Here is a 23,152-nt window from a genome sequence, read left to right as displayed (position 1 = left end):
AAATTAAATATTAAATCCAATGGGTCATGAGTGTTTGTTTAAAATAAATAAAAAAGTTACATTTTATTTTCATTTTCTATTTAAAAAGCCATTCTTAACACGGGAGAGTGTTTTTAACTATTCTGTACGTTCAACTAACAATTTCATTTAAAAAAGATATATCAAAATCTGAATTTAACTTCAAGTATTATGGTATCTGTTCAGTGCACATTTACCTATAAGTATGGCAACCCATTTATAATTCAATGGCTGTAAGTTTTTTTTTTTCAAAAATAAACAATTATAAACAGAACGACCCATAGAAATATATCTATATTCTTTTTTCATTTTAATATACTTTCATAGAAATGTTTCTGTTATGTCACAAAAAAGTATTTTCTATACGCCACAAGTGTCACGCTCATACGTTAATTCCATAACTAATATACTGACCCAACGGGTCACGGGTAGTCTATATATATATATATATATATATATATATATATATATATATATATATATATATATATATATATGTGTGGGAGGCGGTGGAGGGCGCCCGGTTTTGCTCGATCGTAAAATACGCTTAAATATGATATTTTAATTTGTCCAGATTTTATATATATTATTATAGAGGTGCACACTCACACACATACACTCACACGCACATACACATGCACGCATATATAACTGGAAGGGAGACCCGATTTAGAAATGCACACTCACGTACATACACGTACACACACATATACATGCGCACATATATAATTGGTAGGGAGACCCGACTTATAAATATACACTCATACGCATACACCCGCACACATATATAAGTGGCAGGGGGACCCGATTCATAAATACACACACACATGCACACACAGACATACACATGCACACACACATATAACTGGCAGGGAGACTCGGCTTGTAAATACACGCACACACATACACATGCACATATATAATTGGCAGGGAGACCCGACTTATAAACACACACACACACACACACACACACACACACACACACACACACACACACACACATATATATATATATATATATATGTGTGTATATGCACTTGCACTGGTTTTAGAAAAGGCAACTAATTCTACTCATACACTTGAATGCTCACATTAGATAACACGGCAACAGTTGTATAGCAAATCTACGTTGATGCTAAGCGTTCAACGACAAACGTTCGGAGCTAATTATTTACATAATTACCAAAGTCTGGAACGGCGTCATAATGGCGTGGAATCCTGCGAGGATTGAACTCACTCCAGTTGCGATGATTTGTCGGACTTAACGTGTTAAACAGCAATTTACGGTGGCTGCCCAGACGATTCTAGCACGCCCGTCAGTTGTCGGGGGAAAAAATTTCTCACTTGAAAAAGTAAAATGCTAATTTAATAAACTTCATTGACACACATTTTGCATGGAATTTAAGCACTTGGTGTAGTTTGATCGGACATTTTAGCATCGGATGGACAACTGAGAGAAAGCACATTGACAGGAATTCTTAAGATGCGTCCATTCAATGTGTACGTTTAACGTGGTAGAGATGTGGACGCATCTACAAATGATATTGAAAATCCAGAAGTGAGAGGCTGCATAGTCAAACTACAGACATACCATGATAAATAGTTGAGAAAAAATAATGCTTTTTATTAAAGAATAATATTTGTGATATGATGATGTGCGTAAATAAGATTATTTTTCAAATAAGAGGCTCGTTCCAAATGTAATGCCTACTATTTTTTTTATTTTGAAAGGATGAGTGGGGATTACAAATTGCATCGTTATGGTAATTGAACTGATGCATTCATGAGCTGAAAATTTCATCTAAATTTAATAAAAATCCTAATGCTGCACTATTTTAAGTAATAACTTTATTATATTTTTTACGAGGATATCTTGTCCTTTTCTTTTCCAGTTTTAACAACTTCTTCTCCATTTTTCCAGTTTTAACTAGTCCTTTACTTTTTCATGTTTAAGCTTAACCATATTACTTTTCATGCTCGTATTTTTCTATTGTAATCCATGATTTTTCCAGGCTTCCAATGAATTCACTTGTTCTTTGTTTAACTTCAGTCGGCACTCGTCAGCTTTCAAGAAAACCCTCCTAATTATCTCTATTTCATGCTTTCACTAGTGAATTAGTAGCAACAGTAGTCGCTGAAGCGACGTTGTTGCTATGGAAACTAGTCATAAAATGCGTCGCTCACCTCACTACATATTTTTACGATTTGAACACCAGAAAATTCATCATAACTTTTGTTTTACTGAACGAAAATTGACAATATTTTTCACAATATAACTGAGAAGGTGATCTATAAACTGTAATAATTGTTTGAAATTTGGCCGAAAAATTAGTGAGCGGTGAAGCTTTAAAGCAGTTCTGAATGACTAAAATTGCGACTTAACCATATATTCAAACACGGTAGTGTTTGAATGATTATGCATATATATATATATAAAAGCCAAGTACGTCCAAGGATGGAATACTGCTGCCATATCTGGGCAGGAGCTGCTAAAAACAGCCTATGCTTCCTTGACAGAGTACAAAATAGACTTCGTGGCTTAGTGGGGGATGCCCTTATCTCTACCCTGCAATCTCTCTCCCACAGAAGAGACGTTGCGAGCCTATCCTTGTTTTATCGTTATTTCCGTGGCAGGTGCTCGTCTGAACTCTAATCTCTGGTCCCCCCTCGCCAATCGTTCACGAAAAACACTCGTCTAGCCGAATCCACAGTGAAAAATTTCCCCCACTCTTTATCTGTGCCTAAATCAAAACGTGGATTCCATGAACAAAGCTTCTTTCTTAGAACTGCACGCCTGTGGAACTCTGTTCCGTCTGCCTGCTTCCCACCTGTCTACAACTTGGATGTTTTCAAGTCCAACGTTAACAAATCTCCACACTAACGTAATGTACTTGCAATAACCCTTATCCTTGAGTGGCTTCCGGGCCTTGATAAGTGGTGACGACTGTGTAAAAAAAATAAATTAAAAAAAATATATATATATGAAATTGACATTTTCTGTGTGTCTGTCTGTGTGAGTACATTTTATACCAAATTACTTTGCCAATGTTCAGTCTACAGACTCGAGATTTGACATAAGGGGTATTAAGATTTGGCAAAATCTTTTTAATCGCTTTTCGGACAGAAGTTTTACTGTCAAGTAGTCAAAGTTCAACGATTTAATTTTTGAAAACTCTACCAAACTCCTCCGCCAATCTATTTCTCTGCATACACTAGCGATCATATCATGTCTGGTTAAAGTATTTTTTAATTCAACCTCACCCTCCTTTCCCCCCTTTTTTTTCTTTCGTCTTTTTTCTTTCTCTTCTTCAGTTATAAAATATTAAAAATCAAATGTTGCCGAATCTAAATAGAGATGCCCCCCCTCTTTTTTATTTTTTAAATCGTCTTCTATCGCCTTTTCACATCATAATAACCACTTCTGTCCAAGTCTGACGAAGTTACTGGATCGCTAATACGATTCAGTAGCGGAAACATGTGTAACCAAAAAGATAAAACGGTAATAAAATAATATATATATATATTTGCTCTGCAATAGTATTGAGCACGTTCTTCAAGCTTTCATTATTTACGAGGTTTGCTATATATATATATATATATATATATATAGTCATCCACATACAGTATTGTTTCGCTGTTTCACAGCTCATCAGTGCGGCTAGACAGGCAACTACCTCAAGCCAGCGCTCCATCATTCAGCATGCTTTAAATCGATCTGTCACATCCACCATTTGAAAAGGGGATTTTTTTTCCGAAATGTAATGGATAGTCACGGACATAACAAGTAAGACATTTGTACTTAATACAATTGAATAAATATATGTATATATAGACATATATGTATCTACTTATTGATTTGTAAATCGCCACTTATCTTCGTCTATTCTCATCAACACCGACTATATCTCATTCCTCGTATTGTGTTAGCCTTCTAAATCTCTACTACATACCTATCCCACACAATGCTTTAAGCAAACTACATATCATATAAATATATATATATATATATATATATATATATATTTATATACATAAAACTTTATTTAAATTTAATCATTAAACTTAAACTTAAAAAGATATGCAGGGGAGTTTTATAAAAAATAAACACTTGCTTATTTTATTAATTTGGCGTTGCAATTTCGGCTTCAAACGTATTCAATACGTATTTTATTCTTATATATATATATATATATATATATATATATATATATACTAGCAAAAGTACTCGTCGTTTACTGGGTTCAAAAACAGCCTACAGAAAATGGACTCTGATTTATGAAAATATGATAGGTTATGAAAAGGAAGGGTTGTTAAGAGATAGCTTCGAATTTGGGGGTATCAAAACCAAAGCAAAACATGATAAATGTAAAAATAAAATAGATACACCCCATAATTTATTATACCATACCTGTTCACATTGAAACATTTATCACAATATTCTGTGGATCTTTATTAAAAAACCTTGTAAAACTGTGTGACATATTTCTATTCTATGGAGGTCAGGCGCGAACGAACACCCCATAATTTTATTATACCATATTTCTTCAAACTGAAACATAATTATCAAAACGCAGATATATACAAAAAGTCTTTATTAAAGTTTGTGCCATTTCCATTCTATGGAGGCCAGGCGCGAACGCAGACACCAGAATTTTATTATACCATTTCTATTTAAGTTAAAACATACTTATCAATGTACATCTATATCAAAAGCACTTGTAAACGTTTTTTTTTTTTTAATTTTTAATTTTTTTATTTACATACTTTTTGGACCAGGCGCGTACGTAGACCCCACAATTTTAATGAATCACCATTATGCCAGATCAAACATACCCATTCCTGTGTCTCGATACATCTTCTATCCTTATATGTGATCAGTTTTCTATAATAGTCAACCATATAGGAGCCTGTGACCAGACACACACACAGAGACGTTCAACTTTTTATATATATATATATATATGTACGTAGATTACTGTTTTAAAAATAATAAAATAAATAAAAAATGTTAAATACGTCCAAATTAAAAAGGGCGACTTTCTAAGTAAATAATAAAAAAATGAGCTCCGAGGCAGCGCCAATATTAACCGTAGTTATCGCTTGAAAAATAACAACAATAACAAAATCTAAATTTATAAGCGATAAAAATAAACAGTATAATCAATCTAGGGATTATGGCCTAATAGTTAAGGCACCAGGCTGTGGTAAACATGGTCTGAGGTTTGATCCCTGGTTAAGCTACGATGAGAGGTAAAAAACCTTGAAACACGCGTGTACGTAGATTACTGTTTTAAAAAAAATAAAATATATATATTTTTTATTATATATATATATATATATATATATATATATATATATATATCTTCTTTTTCTAATTTTTAAATTTTTAATATTTAATATTTAAATAAGGTTATTTATGCAATTTTTTTTTCCTTCGCTAATTCTTTATTTTGCCCTTTTATATTTTTCTATCACGTTCGCTGTTTTTTGTTTGTTTTGTTTTTTGTATTTTGTATTTGTTTTCGCTTTTCCGATTTTAAAAATAAGTGTTAACATTTAAAAAGGGTTATTTATACCATTTTTTTTCGTTCGCTTATAACTTTAGTTTCCATTTTTTCCATCACATTCGCTGCTGTTTTGTTTTCCGATTTTTAAAAAGAGTTTTTACACTTAAGCGGCTATTTATGTCATTTTTTTGTTCGCTTATTCTTTATTTTCCCTTTTATTATTGTTTTGGTTTGTCCCCCCTACACACACCTCATCACGCCCGGAAAACGCCGGGTAACCCCGCTAGCCTATTTAATAAATTTCACCTGTCTGTTTGTGTGAATGTATCTATTTATGTATGTTTGTATGTCTCGCTAAAACTTCCGACCGGTGCGTGGAACCGTGATGAAACCAGTATCGTTTTAAACCTCGGTCTTTCGGACGACAAATATCGAAACATTGGCCCAAAACATTAATTCCTCAGCATCAAGTGGGCAGTTTTACACAAGGAGGGGGCTGTTTTTACGTCGACATTTTCGCAATGTTTTGAACTTTCGGTCACGGAATGGAGACATCGGCTAAGACGTCACGTTTTTTTTTAAAAAATCTTTTTCCTCCTTCGCGTTAGAGGTTCGAGCCTACCTGCCTACTTCCACTATTTTTTTCTTTTTAAAAACACCTCTTTCAACCCGGGCTTCCTACTATTTTTTTGATCCCCTCCCCGTACCACTACATTTTTAGACCTCCCTCCGGGGTTCCTTATTACGCCATCTACCCACGCCTGGGCAACGCCGGACACTCGCGCTACTGTTATTTTGCTTTCCCTCTCTGGGGTTCCTTACTATACAACCTCGGAATACCCGGGCAACGCCGGGTAACCTCGCTACTAGTACTTATTTTTTAACACCTTTCTCCACCCGGCCTACCTACCGCGGTTCTATTTTTTTACACATCTTGGGCTGCCTACTGGGGTTCCTTACTGCGCCACCTCTCCACATGATGCAACGGCAAAGACGTCACTTTTTTTTTCACGTTCTTTTCCTCCTTTGTGGTACTGGTTCGATCCTGCCTGCCTACTACCACTTTTTTTTGTTTTGTTTTTGCTCAACACACACTTCCAAACATCCGGACAACGCCGGGCACCCAGGATAGTTTATATATGTAACAAATAAAAAGAGGACACTTCCAGACTTCTTAATCAAACTTCCGCGTGCTATCCCTGCGTATATGTAATTGTGTTGCTGGAACAAAAGTCTATGAACCAAAGAAAATTTATTTTCTTTTATAGAAAACAAAACGAACTCTCTGTCTAGACCAAGTAATTAACGAAATGAGAGAAAATTACTACAGAAAAAAAGAAGAAAGAGAATACGTAGATATTAGATACCATTTTTTGTGCAATTTTTGTAAATTAACCAATCGAGACCAGATAACATCCGGCATCGATACTCTCTTTCTTTCTCTTCCCGTTCTGTTCCTACTCTCACCTTACGCATGAAGACAACAGAATTACTACCGACAGTTGCGCCAGTAACTAGGATCAAAATCTAAATATTTGATTAATGGACTAATCAAAAAAAGCGAAAGAGAAAATAACAAAATTTATCGGATACGAATTACAATAAAGCGAACTCATTCTCAGAAATGAAAATTGTTTTTTTTAAGCCGGTCACGTGATGAGCAAGTTGATATAACATATGCTTAGCTAGTGCATTTTATGAACCGGACGTAAGCGCCCGCTCGAATTCACCCGGCACCTAATGTAAACCGCCGAATTATGCCGAGTGTTGCCGAGCAAATCTTAGAAAGGCCACGAAAAAACAAAAAAAACAAAACAAAAAACAAAACAAACAAAAACAACAAACACTATTCTTTAGATACGAATTACAATAAAAAACAAAAAACGACAAAACGAAAAAGCAAAAATATATTACAGCAACCTATCCTATTGTAAGTAGGTTGTTTGTCGCATGATCAAAAACTAATTTTTTTTGTGAGTGTGTGGTGGGTGGTTTAGGGTTAGGGTATATGATTTAAGGTTAGGATTAAGGGTCACTATTTAGGTAACAGTTTAGAGTTAGGGTTAGTTTCTTCCGATCGATAACGGTAGGACACAACAACATTTGCCGAAGAAGTAAATGAAAAACAATGAAATAAAAACAAACAACAACAAAAACAACTGATAGTGTTTTATTTGTAGTTTTTTTTCCAAAAGAAACTTTCACACATTTATTTTGTTATTGCAATAATAATTAAAAAAAAAAATTTAAGAAAAAAAATTGTTTAATAAGTTTGGAGAATACATCTTTTAAAATATATATAACACCATTAGTTTTGTAATAAATGTTTATTTTTTAAGAATATGTTAAGAAAAGTATGAAAAATAGCTTGGCCAGCGTCCACCATATTCCGGCGAAATAAATGAAAACGATCATAAATAAATAAATAAATAAATAAATAAAAAACAATGAAATATAACAAAAACAAAAACAAAAACAAAAAAAAAACAAAAAAAACAAAAAAAACAAACAAAAAAAGAACCTACCGTAATAGTGTTTTATTTCTAGTTATTTTTGTAGTTTTTTTTCAAGAGAAACTTTTAAACATTTATTTTTTTTCAAGATAATTTTGAACACTTTTAAGAAAAAAAACATTGTTTAACAAGTTTTAAGATTATAATATATTATTTTTTTCTGCCGGGCTGCAGTATTTATCCTGGGTAGTCCTAGAAGGTCCACCCCTCGAAGCATTACATCACCCACTTTAAGGTCGAGTTAGTTTACCGATTACTTGATTGAAGCGGCGTGGGCAAGTAAAATCGACAGTACTACCCAAGTAACATTTAATAGGCCAGAGTGTTTCTTTTTTAAGACCGCTGGCTTGATAATCATTTTGACCTTGTGTTACATCTCCCTGTGGGTGAAAGGCAATAAACACTAGAAGTTGTTGAGTTTACTCCCACAGAGTTGAGAAGTGGGTCTGGGAAGTCAGCGCCCCAAACGAGGCCACTCTGATCTACAAAATGTACCTGGGCAGCCCCTTCGACATTCCCGGTGAGGGCGCCTCATGTGATTAGCAATAAAGTAGCCCATTCTCAAAGAGAGAAAGCAAAGTTTGGGATACGTGGACCTCATAAAACTGCACAGAACTAAACTCCCACCGGAAAATCAACAGGAACCGGATCATTACCAGAATGACACACTCTCTGTTGATTTTGGGAACCAAGGATAAAATTCCTAGCCGGAAGTAGACTTAAGACTTCAGACAAACATATAACAGTCGACGATCCGTTCTTGATAACCAGCCCTTGAAAGATTGGGCCTACTCTTTTATCGGTATCGTATTGGTCTTGATAGATCTAGGAGCCCCCTTACCGGACTTGTCTTCTCTATTTGAAAATGAGTTAATTAATCGCTAACATAGACTGGGGAATGTCGACGGGGCTGCCAGGCATGTTTTTAAGAAGTTAAAGTGCCAAATTTTGAGGCGTTAACTTACTCTCTCAACTGTTCGTTCTGTTGTCACGTCATACATATGTGAGAAATATGTAAATAACGAGCAGAAAAGAACCGTTGTTGAATTGTAGGTCTATCCCAACCACCAAATTTAAGTATATATCACATATATTTTATAAAACTTTCTACAACATATTTTTATGATAATGATGATGAGGCTTTCTCTCAAAGAGAATATTACAAGACATTCAAATAAATCGTAAAATTCATAATCGAAATATATATGTATATATATATATATATATATATATATATATATATATATATTTCGAGCCTCATCAGCATATATATATATATATATATATATATATATATATATATATATATATATATATCTGTACACTCGTATATATATGTGTGTATATATATAAATTATATATATAGTAAGTTATGAAAATATATATGGCAATTAAGCTACACAGAATATTCCACATTTCATTCTCGTGAGAATTCGTCTGGCTCATGTGAAATGTTATGGTTGTGGCGCGTTTATATATACGCACATGCTATTGATTTTTTTGTTAGCCAATCAGCTTTCGAGTTGCCACCGCACTATATTGTTGTAGTTCAGTTTAGGTGTAGTTGGATATGTTGTCCTGTGTTTTGTTTTTGTTTTTTTGGATTTTTTCTATATTTCGGATATTATGTTAGTTTTAATATATATATATATATATATATATATATATATATATATATTTCGAGCCTCATCAGCATATATATATATATATATATATATGTATCTGTACACTCGTATATATATGTGTGTATATATATAAATTATATATATAGTAAGTTATGAAAATATATATGGCAATTAAGCTACACAGAATATTCCACATTTCATTCTCGTGAGAATTCGTCTGGCTCATGTGAAATGTTATGGTTGTCGCGCGTTTATATATACGCACATGCTATTGATTTTTTTGTTAGCCAATCAGCTTTCGAGTTGCCACCGCACTATATTGTTGTAGTTCAGTTTAGGTGTAGTTGGATATGTTGTCCTGTGTTTTGTTTTTGTTTTTTTGGATTTTTTCTATATTTCGGATATTATGTTAGTTTTAATATATATATATATATATATATATATATATATATATATATATATATATATTGTCAATTTCCAAATTTATTTGGTATCGCTATCCTAGAATAAAATATATCCTGTGCACACAATTGTTCGCTATTTCTCTCCTACAGTTTAATAAATATTGGGGTTCTATAAAGTATAGGATATAAAATGTTTCATTTAGGCACAATCCAGATTTATTCTCTAGGTCCCTACATGTACTTGCTTGTCTTACTATTTTCTATTTGACCATCGGCGAATGTCCACTTTATTGGAGGTCCCAGTATTGGTTTTCTAATGTTGTTTTCATTCTGTTTTTTAACGTACTTTTATGGTCATAATACCTGGTTTTGAAATCTAAGGAGGTCATACCTACGTAATATTTCTTGTTATTTGGATTTTCTTTTGCAAATATTGTGGCCTAGTAAACTATGCTTTTGGTTAGACATTTATTTTGAAGTGAGAAAAGTGTGCAGGATCTACAGTTGCATTTATCTTGTTCGTTATTAGCACTTTTATTTTTATTTCTAGTCTGATTGTCGTTGTCTGGAGTTGGGTTATTATTATTATTATTATTATTATTATTATTATTATTATTTGTTTTCTACTAGTTACATTTTTGCCTATCGTGTTGGCTTATTTTTGTCATGTTTTTCAGATTTTTGTTATTTATTTTGTTATACACAAAATCTTCAACAAAAATAACCTACGGTTATCATACAGCTGCTGCGAAAATTCAGAGATGATAATTAAAGCACATAATGACAAAATATTAAATAAGAACAATGAAAACAATAATAACAATAAACAAACAATAGACAAAAATATAAAACGTAATAATAATAATAATAATAATAATAATAATAATAATAATAAACCAAACCCAAACAACAAAAACTCAAATAGAAATAAAATAAGAATACTAATAATGAAAAGGATAAATCCAACTGTAGAAAAAGAAATATACATATATATATATATATAGTCTTTATTATAAATTAAAAGGTATGTAGTCTAAAAAGCATTACAGCATGTAGTATATAATAATTTTATTTGTAATACGAATTTTATATACAGCACAGAGCGCTACCCCGTCTTCATCAATTGTGATAAGGCTCATTACACAAGATAGTAGTTTGCTTACTATTACGTTACAAGCAGGCCCCGTTCACTTGGTTGAAATACTTTTAGATTACTCGATATAAAACTTAAGATATCTTCAGTCGATGCCAAAAGAACTCTTACAGAACTCTTGAGTGTTATATTTGTACGCAGAGGAATATTCTTGGTCTACTCAGAAGATATTTTGGGACGATTATTCTCTCAGACAGGTTAGGGTCATCATCTAGACAGGCCCTTATCCATCTTGTGCCGTTTCGAACATGGTTGTTAGATAATTCTATAACTGAACTAAATAAACGCTCGATCAATAAATACCAATTCGTTTGTCATCGAAGAATTTGAACTAGTGTATCAATTTCCCTCATCTGATTTATTTCATTGTTATATATATATATATATATATATATATATATATATATATATATATATACATATATATATAAATCGTGATATATATATAACTACTTAATTTACTCACATAAAATAAATATACGAAAGTATAGATTTATGCGTAAATTTTAAGTATTTATTCAAAAGTGCTCAATACGTAGGTAGAGCTAGTTAGTAATTTATAAAATATATATGGCAATTACGCCACACTGAATATCTTAATCGCTATATATATTTAATAAATTACTAACTATATATATATATATATATATATATATATATATATATATATATATATATATATGATTATTAAAATGGATAAAATCCAAAGATATAAAATTTAAAATAGAGGCGGAGAAACCTAGGGTCTCGCCGTTTCGCTCGTCATGCAGTCTTTCTCAAGATGGATGGTCATTACATATATATATATATATATATATATATATATATATATATATATATATATATATATGCATGATTATTAAATTACTAGTTATAATTATAACATATAGTACTTAATTGATAATTTCACACACTTTCTATATATAGCTCTAGGTAATCACATCAATTGAGCTTATCATAACTGTATACTCAGAGCACGACACCTTTAAATATATGTTATTGGAACTTTGCTCATTTAGACTGTCTATTACTCTCTATCTCTGTCTGTCTGTCTGTCTGTCTGTCTGTCTGCCTGTCTCTCTCTCTCTCTCTCTCTCTCTCTCTCTATATATATATATATATATATATATATATATATATATACACCAGTAGATCAATATATATATATATATATATATTTCTTCAGAATAATGTAATTCAATCGATCTACTGATATATATATATATATATATATATATATATATATATATATATATATATACATACATATATAGTAATTCATAAAATATATATGGCGATTAAGCTACACCGAATATTCAGAGGTTCATCCACTATAGGATTCTTCAGGCTTATCTGCATAAGTCTTAAGAATCCTAGAGTGGATGAAACGCAGAATATTCAGTGTAGCTTAATCGCCATATATATTTTATAAATTAATAACTAGCTCTACCTACGTATTGAGCACTTTTGAAGTAAATACTTAAATAGTTTATCCATAAATTTACTTTCGTATATTAATTTTATGTGAGTAAATGAAGTAGTTATATATATATATATATATATATATATATATATATATATATATATATAGTAATTTATAAAATATATATGGCGATTAAGCTACACTGAATATTCTGGGTTTCATCCAACTATAGGATTCGTCAGGCTTATGCGCGAATTCTGTCGTTGCTTCTTGTTTTTATATATGTTGAGGATTTCTAGTTGGCCAATCAGCTTTCTAGTCTCCACCGCGCCCCTTCCTATCAGCCAATGGGCATGCATTTTATCAAACAAAGGATCTATTTTAGAACTAGGTTAGTCGTTTTAGGTGGCCGTTCTCCTTTTTTTTATACATATAAATATACCTATGTGTACACAATAATGCACATATATATACATATATATATACATATATGTGTGTGATCGTTTATGTATATTCATGTTTATTTAATTTATTTATTTGTTTGTTTTCTATTGTTATTGTTAGTTTTAGAGCTATTTTGTATCGCTATCCTAGAGTAAGTTTTATTTTGTGAACACAGTTGTTTGCTATTTCTCGCCTACAGTTTAATAGATTTTGAGGTTCTTTAAAGTACAGGATAGAAAATTTTTCATGGAGGCATAATTTACATGGGTCGTCTAAATGTCTGCATGTGGTAGCTTGTCTCATTATTTTCCATTCGACTACCGGCGAATGTCCGCTTTCTTTGAGTTCCCAGTATTTATTCGCTAGTGTTGTTTTTATACGGTGTTTTTTTATTTTTGAATGTGCTTTTGTGGTCATAGTATCGGGTTTTGAAATCTAAGGAAGTCATGCCTATGTAATATTTCTTGTTATTCGGGTTTTCTTTCGCAAATATTGTTGCTTGATAAACTACGCTTTTTGTTAGACATTTATTTTGGACTGGGCAAAGTGTGCGGTGTCTACAATTGCATTTATCTTGTTCGTTATTAGTATTTTTATCTATGGTATGGTTGTTCTTGTCCGGGGTTGGTTTGTTATTATTATTATTATTATTATTATTATTATTATTATTATTATTATTATTATTATTATTATTATTATTATTATTATTATTATTTCTGCCAGTGTTGGTTTTATTTCTGTCATGGTGTCTACTTTTTTATTGTTTATTTTGTTGTTGTTTACATTGTTTTCATTTAGTATTTTGTTATTATGTACCTTAATTATCATCTCTAAATTTTCGCAACAACGGTAAGATAACTTCAAGGTATTTTTATTGAAGATTTTGTGTAAGGGGTTGGTTGCGGGAAAGTGTTTTTCAATAAGATCTAGAAATATCTTGCCAAGTTTTGTTTTTAATATTTGATTGTATGGGGCCGTATACCAAATTATAGTTCTTTTTCTTCTGTTTTTAATTTTATTATAGTTGTTGGTGTTTTGTTGCTTATATTTGATATCGATATTTTTGTATCCACTATTTTTTAGGGCTGTTTCGTAAATATTGGATGACTTGTTAAATGCATTTTCATCGCTTGAGTTATTACTGAGTCTACTTACAATCGAATTAGGAATATGTTTTATAATTGATGGTGGGTGGTTGGACTTAGGGTTTACGTAAATTGGAGTAGCGTTATCTTTTAAGTATGGTTCATATGTGTTTTTATCTAAGTTTAACGTGACGTCCAGGAAGTTTGTTATTTTTATGTTAGCTGATATGTCCGCTTTTAGGCCTAATTTTTTCATTTCTTTGTGTATGATTTTCTTAAAATTTTCTCTCTTGACTTTGTTGGAGTTTTTTTATTATAGCTAGTCCGTCATCTCTATATAGGCCGATATCCGTAGTATCGAATATGCTTGTGAGGGTATATAGAATGAATAATCCCACAAGATCTGATGCCTCTGCAGAGTCTCTGGCACCCATCGCCAAATCGAATGAATTTTTCATTTTAGTTTTTATCCATTGGTTATTGTTATTTATTAGAACTGATTTTCTACATTTTTTAATTATGTTGATTTCTTCTGAGGATATATCAGTGTATACCTCGGCAAATTCTAGGGCAATGTTAAAAAGTTCTTCGGATATCGAGGGATAAAAGTCTATGATGTCAAACTGTATGAACGTACATTTATCTTTGTTTTCTATATTTTTAAACCAGGTGATTGCTTCGGTAGTATTTGCCCACTGGTTTAGTTCTAGGTCCTGTTTGATTTGTTTGTTTACTCTAGAAAGTATAGTTTTACTTATTCTACCTACTTCTGGTTTAGTTGGGTTTATCAGGCGGGTGCTGGGATTATTATTAAAGTCCCATTTGTGGTCTTTAAGCAGAATGTATGACTCTCTAGGTTTCAATTTGCCAACTTTATCGCTAATTTTTAGTTTATCTGTAATTTGTTTACTTTCAGTATTTATTATATCTATGTAATCGCATTTGTTTGTGTCTAGTTTTTTGTAGTTTTTTGTAATGTTTTCTGTGATTAGTTTGTTATATTCTTGCTTATCTATTTTATAAAAGTTTCTTGTTTTATCTGCTTTTACAAAGATTTTATTAGAACAACCATACCATAAATAAAAATACTAATAACGAACAAGATAAATGCAATTGTAGACACCGCACACTTTGCCCAGTCCAAAATAAATGTCTAACAAAAAGCGTAGTTTATCAAGCAACAATATTTGCGAAAGAAAACCCGAATAACAAGAAATATTACATAGGCATGACTTCCTTAGATTTCAAAACCCGATACTATGACCACAAAAGCACATTCAAAAATAAAAAACACCGTATAAAAACAACACTAGCGAATAAATACTGGGAACTCAAAGAAAGCGGACATTCGCCGGTAGTCGAATGGAAAATAATGAGACAAGCTACCACATGCAGACATTTAGACGACCCATGTAAATTATGCCTCCATGAAAAATTTTCTATCCTGTACTTTAAAGAACCTCAAAATCTATTAAACTGTAGGCGGGAAATAGCAAACAACTGTATTCACAAAATAAAACTTACTCTAGGATAGCGATACAAAATAGCTCTAAAACTAACAGTAACAATAGAAAACAAACAAATAAATAAATTAAATAAACATGAATATACATAAACGATCACACACATATATGTATATATATATGTATATATGTATATATATGTGCATTATTGTGTAAACATAGGTATATTTATATGTATAAAAAAAAAGGAGAACGGCCACCTAAAACGACTAACCTAGTTCTAAAACAGATCCTTTGTTTGATAAAATGCATGCCCATTGGCTGATAGGAAGGGGCGCAGTGGAGACTAGGAAGCTGATTGGCCAACTAGAAATCCTCAACATATATAAAAACAAGAAGCAACGACAGAATTCGCGCATAAGCCTGACGAATCCTATAGTTGGATGAAACCCAGAATATTCAGTGTAGCTTAATCGCCATATATATTTTATAACTTACTAACTAGCTCTACCTACGTATTGAGCACTTTTGAAGTAAATACTTAAAGTTTACGCATAAATCTATACTTTCGTATATTAAATTTATGTGAATAAATGAAGTAGTTATATATATATATATATATATATATATATTTAAATAATAAATAAAATAATAAAAAATAATATATATATACCGTTCCCCATGTGGGGATACCAAATTGGTTAAAGGGAAAATAATTGCCAACTCGCATTTAGGTAAAAATGCACTTTCGTAAATAATTGAATTCATTCAAAACGTATCGCAAAAACAAAGACAAATAGCGTATCAATTTCAATATAAAAAAGACGCCAGAAAAAATGTAAAAATAAAAAAGTATAATGATTCAAAGTACCTTAGTTGTATTCAATAATGTTTGCTTGAGTGAAAAATTGCTGCACACATATACCAATTCCAAGTTCACACACACACACACACACACACACACACACACACACACACACACACACATATATATATACTTGGAATTGGTATATTAAGGCAGCATTTTTTCATTCAAGCAAACATTCGTTGATTCGTTATTCTTTTTTATTTCCCATTTTTCCTATCGTCTTTTTTATATTGAAATCGAAGATATTAATAAAAATTCCATAAAACCTTGATTCAAATACGAATTATCCTATTTACAATGCCTCCCCACGAGGGCAGAGTTAGACACCAGGGTCTTTTTTTAATGTGGAGAAAAGAACAAAAATTATAATTGTCTCAGTCGTGAAGGATTTATCCTCTACTGACAGAGAACAAGAAATTGAACTGCAGCATCTGAATAACAGATACTACACTTTGATCTTGTCCCGAAGGCCAAATCTTGAGGTAGAACTGATGGTAAAATGAACTGGAACTTTAATAAAATTTAAATAACAATTTAATTGATAACTTATATTCAATATAAATTTCAAATAAAATAAATATCTGTTTATTTTGTAATAATGCGTTGTTTTGGCTTCAAACGTATCTAATAGGTATTTGTTTTATTCAAAATCAACCAGCGCCTCTATCAAAGAACACAAACACTAACGTGAATTCTGCGTGACAAACGCACCGTTCCGACATTTGAAAAGATTACCGTAAAAACAACAAATAGATTGCTACTGATTCTATGCTCCAACAGCAACATGGCAAAAAAAAAAAAAAAAATCTGCCAAACGCATATTAAATCATTCGTTGACATCTATGCTGATGACACGACCATCTATGGCAACACATCAAAGGCTGTAAATGACAAAGTTCTCTCTGATTCTCTCTCCTCTGCTCTTGAGCGCGTGGTACAGTGGGGAAGAGGTGGCTAGTTACTTTTAATGCATCTAAAACCAAGCTTCTATCTTTACATCATCAACGCTCTGATCCCCATCTGGCATCAATTGAAATGGATGGCTCTCATCTAGGGGAAGCTCCATGTTTTGATAAGTTTCTGGGTTTGACCTTTACTCCTGATCTGAAATGGAACACGTACATCAAGTCAGTTGCCAAGGTCGCTGGAAAAATGGTGGGATCCTTCTACCGCTCCAGAAGATATCTCACTGCTGATGCAATTCTCTATCTATATAAAAGTCAAGTACATCCAAGGATGGAGTACTGCTGCACATCTGGGCAGGAGCTGCTAAAAACAGCCTATCCTGCTTTGACAGAGTGCAAAATAGGCTTCGTGGCTAAGTGGGGGACGCCCTTTTCTCTTCCCTATATCCTCTCTCCCACAGGAGAGACGTTGCGAGCCTACCTTTGTTTTATCATTATTTCCATGGCAAGTGCTCGTCTGAGCTCCAATCTCTAGTCCTCCCTCGCCACTCTTTCACGATAAACACCTGTCTAGTTGAAACCACTGTCAAAAATTTCCCCACTGTTTATCTGTGCCAAAACCAAAACGTAGATTCCATGAGCAAAGCTTCTTTCTTAGAAGTGCACGCCTGTGGAACTCTCTTTCGTTTGCCTGTTTTCCACCTTACTACAACCTGGATGTCTTCAAGTCCAATATAAACAAATTCCTGATGAACCACCCCCTTAAGTAAGACACTTTATCAAATCTCCAATACTAACGATTACTACGATACTATCCCATTGATTACTGTACACGCAATAACCCTTATCCCCGAGTGGCTTCCGGACCTTGATAATTGCTGACTACCTTGTAAAAAAAAATATTTGTTTATTTTGTAATAATGCGTTGTTTTGGCTTCAAACGTATCTAATACGTATTTATTTTATTCAAACTCAACCAGCGCTTCTATCAAGGAACACAAACCCGAAAGTCAATGTTCTATTTTAATGAATGTCGTCATATTACATCAGCATTAATTGCGTCATAAAGGATTTTCTTCCCTTTTCTTTATCCATTTCTTGCGGATAATGTTATCCATTTGTGACATGATAAAGTATTTGACAGTTATCTTGCAACACCGTTTAATTGAATGACGTCACAAGCAGATGACGTCATTCAGTGTACGTGAAAACAAACTGACAAGAAGTAACGTACAAAGATAGTGCTTGATTATTGCTGACTTATATCTTAATGTCTCCTCTCACAGAATACCAGTGCATATATTTAAAAATTTTCCAATTTCTTGTTTATTTTTTTCAATTCATAGCAATCGCCATTTTGTTTTCCTGCAGCTGCTGCTGATTTGTCCGCTTAGTTCTATTTAGCATCTACGCATGCGCCTTACTATAAATACTAACTCTTCAGTACTCTGAGTTTGTCTTTCGTCGAGACAACAGCCAAATTTTCTTGCGAAACACCCGGCTCCTCAATTTTTAATCGTTTATCTTAGTAGTATTTCTTATCAAATCGTGATGGCTCGTACCAAGCAAACCGCCCGTAAATCCACCGGAGGTAAGGCTCCTCGCAAACAGTTGGCCACGAAGGCCGCTCGTAAGAGCGCCCCCTCCACAGGAGGCGTGAAAAAACCCCATCGTTACCGACCGGGTACTGTAGCGTTGAGAGAAATTCGGCGTTACCAGAAATCTACCGAGTTGCTCATAAGGAAACTACCATTCCAGCGTTTGGTGCGGGAAATCGCCCAAGACTTCAAGACGGACCTTCGTTTTCAGAGCGCCGCCATCGGTGCACTACAGGTAAAAAAAAAAAAGCAAAACTAACTTTTTACATGTCCTCGAATAATCGAAAGAATCCTTCTAGTTTTTGTACTTATATAGAATACGGATCGTGCTAAAATGTCTAAAACCCCATTCTCAATATGGAGAGGGGAAGACGTTTTGTAAATCTATGTACTTCTTACGATTTAATAAACATAACGTACCCTAAAAACCGAATTTAATTTTAAGATTTTATATAAAACTAGCACTGCCCTTATGCTAAGTACCATTTCTTAATATCGTACGTGCTATCAATTCGCAGTTGTCTCTTGACACCTTTGATAATTTGATGCAGAGAAAGCGCTGTTTTACGAAATCTGCAAATTTCATGGCACCTTTCTAATTTTTATTTTTTTTTTTTTTTTGGCACAATAGCTCCTCCGCATAAGAACCAATGGTTTCTACATTTCGAATTGAGTTTCACATCGAAATGAGTTTTTCGCATCGAGTCTTTACATAAACACTTCTTCCCTAATTTCGAATGAGTTTCCATTCATAGAAATATTTAAAAATTTTTTTTTTTTTTTTTTTGTCATAAGATATGACAGTACTTTACACTATTCTAGCCACGAATATTTCTAGCTCGCGTAACCCGTTCGAAATAGTCTACAAAATTAAATTATTAATCAACAGAAAAATTTAAAACTGAACGCAATTTTAATTTCCAGCAAGTTTTACCGAAAAAAGTTCGGGCACGGAATCCCTAGTTTTACTGATAGCTTCTAGTTTTCGTAGCTCTTCATACTTTTAAAGTAGGCTTTGCTGTTAGAACGACTCTCGCTTATCTAGTAATTGATCTGACTACTTTTATTGGAGTTATAACTCCTACCCGCTTCCTAATATTTTTGAATTCAAAGTTGAATGCTTGTCCATTCATAGAATGTTAAGGATCTTTAAGTTTGAAGCATTTTCCGATCCTATTAAATAAGACTAATAGTTGACTGCTATTTACTGGAAAAGCCCAAACGGTTTACAACTCCAAGGACACGAAAACCACTCAACGCAGAATCATTCTGAATTGCCCATTCTAAATATTAAAACGTTAAGCCATGAAATTTAAACTCCAAAGATTTGAACATTATTAAACTCAACACTTTTTTATAAGCTTAAGTTGTGGGGAGGGGGCTGAAAGTTAAATTTAATGTATTTCACAAATTGATCGATTCTGTCTCGTAAATCACAATCCTGTCTTATAGAATTGCGCTTTTTTATCTTAATTTTTATCACTTGTCAAACTTTCTGGTCCTCTTTAGGAATAGGTATCCAAGTATATTTAGAATTCGGTTTCAACGACACTTGCAAATTTAACCGAAGAAACTGATTCTTTAAGTTAACGGAGTAAGCCTATGCTTGGCTTTGAGTCTGGCGTTCTCGTTCGCCATTTATATTGTTCCGTGATGTTTTGGTACTTATCTGAACTTCGCCTTTTTAGTCAAAGTAAATAAGAATTGAAACTTTTCCACCTGAAAACTTGCAAATATAAGTATCGTATATTTCGGCGTATAAGACGACCCTTAAAGTTAAACACTTTCATAAGATATCCGGTATTGCAATCTCTAGCCTAGGCTAAACAAACAAGGTTTCGTGACTTCGCCGTCTTATACAACCGATATATAAATTTAAGATTTGCTCCTATCTTGTACCTCGTCTTATCTGACGGTCGCCTGATATGCCGAAATATACGGTAAATCAAATTCCGTAAGCCAAGACTCGCATTGAGAAAGCAGTTTACTAAGTAACGTCACATTTCTTTTAGAACTGCTTACGTCACGACTGCAAATATCTGGATACTCATCTCTATTTTTTTTTTCCTGTATCGAAACTCTGGAAACGCAGAACTAATGTGTAAGGGTTTGTATTACTGTACACAGATTCGAAAAAGTTGTCATAAAACAAATATATAACAAATAAATGTTATCAAAGGCAAGATGAGTTACTTTTCTACCTAACTGGATATATTTTTTGTGTTTTTATTCAGCTCGAAAACCATACAGTGTTTACCGATGTATTGGAACATTCAAGATGGCGTCTGATTCTCTTAACTCGGTAAGTTTGGGAAAAGGTGTTATAAATAAAAAAACCGGATAAAATACTGTTAAAAACTCGCTCAATATATGTTACCGTGACATAGGTTGACATATATTCGGGTTTTTAATAGTATTTTGTATAGTTTTATAACACCTTTTCCTAAACTTATCGTGTTAAAGAGGGTGTGAGACGCCATCTTGAATTTTCCAATACATCGGTAAACACTGTTTTTCGAGCTGAATAAATGTTACATTTTATAAAAACAAAAATATATCCAGTTTGGTAGAAAAGTAACTTATCTTGCCTTTGATAACATTTATTTGTCATATATTTGTTTTTTGACAACTTTTTCGAATCTGTGTACAGTAATACAAACCCAATGTGCAATCAGAAACGTAAAATATTATGCAGTCTTGTGCTTCCATAGTTCGTTAAGAAATAAGATGGCCTCGAATTATCAATGCCAACATTTACTGTCGATTCGTACCAAATTAACTGATAATTATTGTACCAGTTTAGTCTTACTTTCCAATTTTCTCTTCTCTCTTAGGAAGCCAGTGAAGCTTATTTGGTTGGTCTATTCGAGGATACCAACCTGTGTGCCATCCACGCGAAGAGGGTAACTATAATGCCGAAGGATATTCAACTGGCCAGAAGAATCCGAGGAGAACGAGCATGATTAAAATGACTGCCACCACGATTATTTTTTACTTCAATAGAATTACAACCTAAAGAAAATTTCGATCCTGCAGAAAAGTACCTATATGGACATAAATGTTTCGAATTTTAAATTCCGGAAATGGCCGAAGGGATCGAAGTACCTGCATTAGATGAAGAGATTTGTTTTTGTTCTCTTCTAGAATTAATGTTAGATTAATTATTCCGACCCCCCCCTGTCTGTGCATAGAGATTTTTACTCAAATCTGTGCTTAAATTTTTTGGTACTCATGCAGAGTGATCCGTGCTGAAATATTATATAAAAAGCCATTAACATGGGGAGGGGATGGTGTTTTGTACCTATTCTGTACTTTAACCTTACAATTGAAAACAAAACTTTAACTAAACGTGGAAATATTTAAAAAAAAAATAGCGCGGATTATTCTCTGCAGATTTTTAAAATTTTTTTTTTTACGCTGCGTTATAACCTAAATTGCTTCGGCCGTTTCCGGTCAGTTTCGTAAATCTGAAACGTGTCAATAGGGTCTTGTGTAAAAGCGCCGAAATGTGTTAGTATCACTCTTACCCCCTCTTTATTATTTTTTCTTTTTCGTTTAAAAGACCCCTTTTCTCTCCTAACAAAATGCTGACCGTTTTTTATGCATAATTCACATTACAACCTATACTTTTATATAAATAAAATTCCTTTGGCGATACACTTTCTTTGGGTTATTCTTTTACAATGAATTTTCATTTTAAGCTTGTTTAATTCTCGATTCTAAATTTCTTAAAATTTGTAAATACATTTTCGCAATTGCATTTTGATTGTTTTGAACGTTTTCTTCACGAATTTTATTTCGAACGCGATTTTGACGAGAGGCGCCAAATTTAAAGGAGCGAAAGATTTAGCTGAACATCTTTTTGTAGTTCTGTTGGTCGTGTATTTAATCGTCTCAAATTCAAGGAAACTTTACAACAGAAAACATAGCGGACTTGCTCATTCTGTGACTGAATCGCCATTATAGACAAGTTGAGTTCTCCATCCGAAACTTGTATTAAAAATACTGATTCGGCACAATTTCTTCAATGAATTATACTGACCTTTCTATTCTACAGCGAAGTGGAATTCGCTATTCCAAATTCTTGATTTGCCTCCAAGGAGGATAGATACTTGGAAAAGGATGTACCAGCCGATCGGCACGCAA

General features: G+C 32.9%; 1 protein-coding gene across 1 annotated transcript; it reads left to right on the top strand.

Annotated features, from left to right (window-relative positions):
• The first annotated feature begins 18,618 nt into the window (after positions 1 to 18,618).
• On the top strand, positions 18,619 to 22,663 carry LOC145291951 (histone H3.3A). The gene is made up of 2 exons (XM_080137879.1): positions 18,619 to 19,241; positions 21,841 to 22,663. The coding sequence occupies exons 1-2, from the start codon at positions 18,960 to 18,962 to the stop codon at positions 21,967 to 21,969; spliced, it is 411 nt and encodes a 136-aa protein (XP_079994005.1). The 5' UTR covers positions 18,619 to 18,959; the 3' UTR covers positions 21,970 to 22,663.
• The last annotated feature ends 489 nt before the right edge of the window (positions 22,664 to 23,152 follow it).

This window comes from Euprymna scolopes, chromosome 13, assembly GCF_053919585.1.
Source record: "Euprymna scolopes isolate OS-2025 chromosome 13, ASM5391958v1, whole genome shotgun sequence".
NCBI classification, from domain to species: Eukaryota; Metazoa; Mollusca; class Cephalopoda; order Sepiida; family Sepiolidae; genus Euprymna; species Euprymna scolopes.
This window is presented reverse-complemented; position numbering and strand designations above follow the sequence as displayed.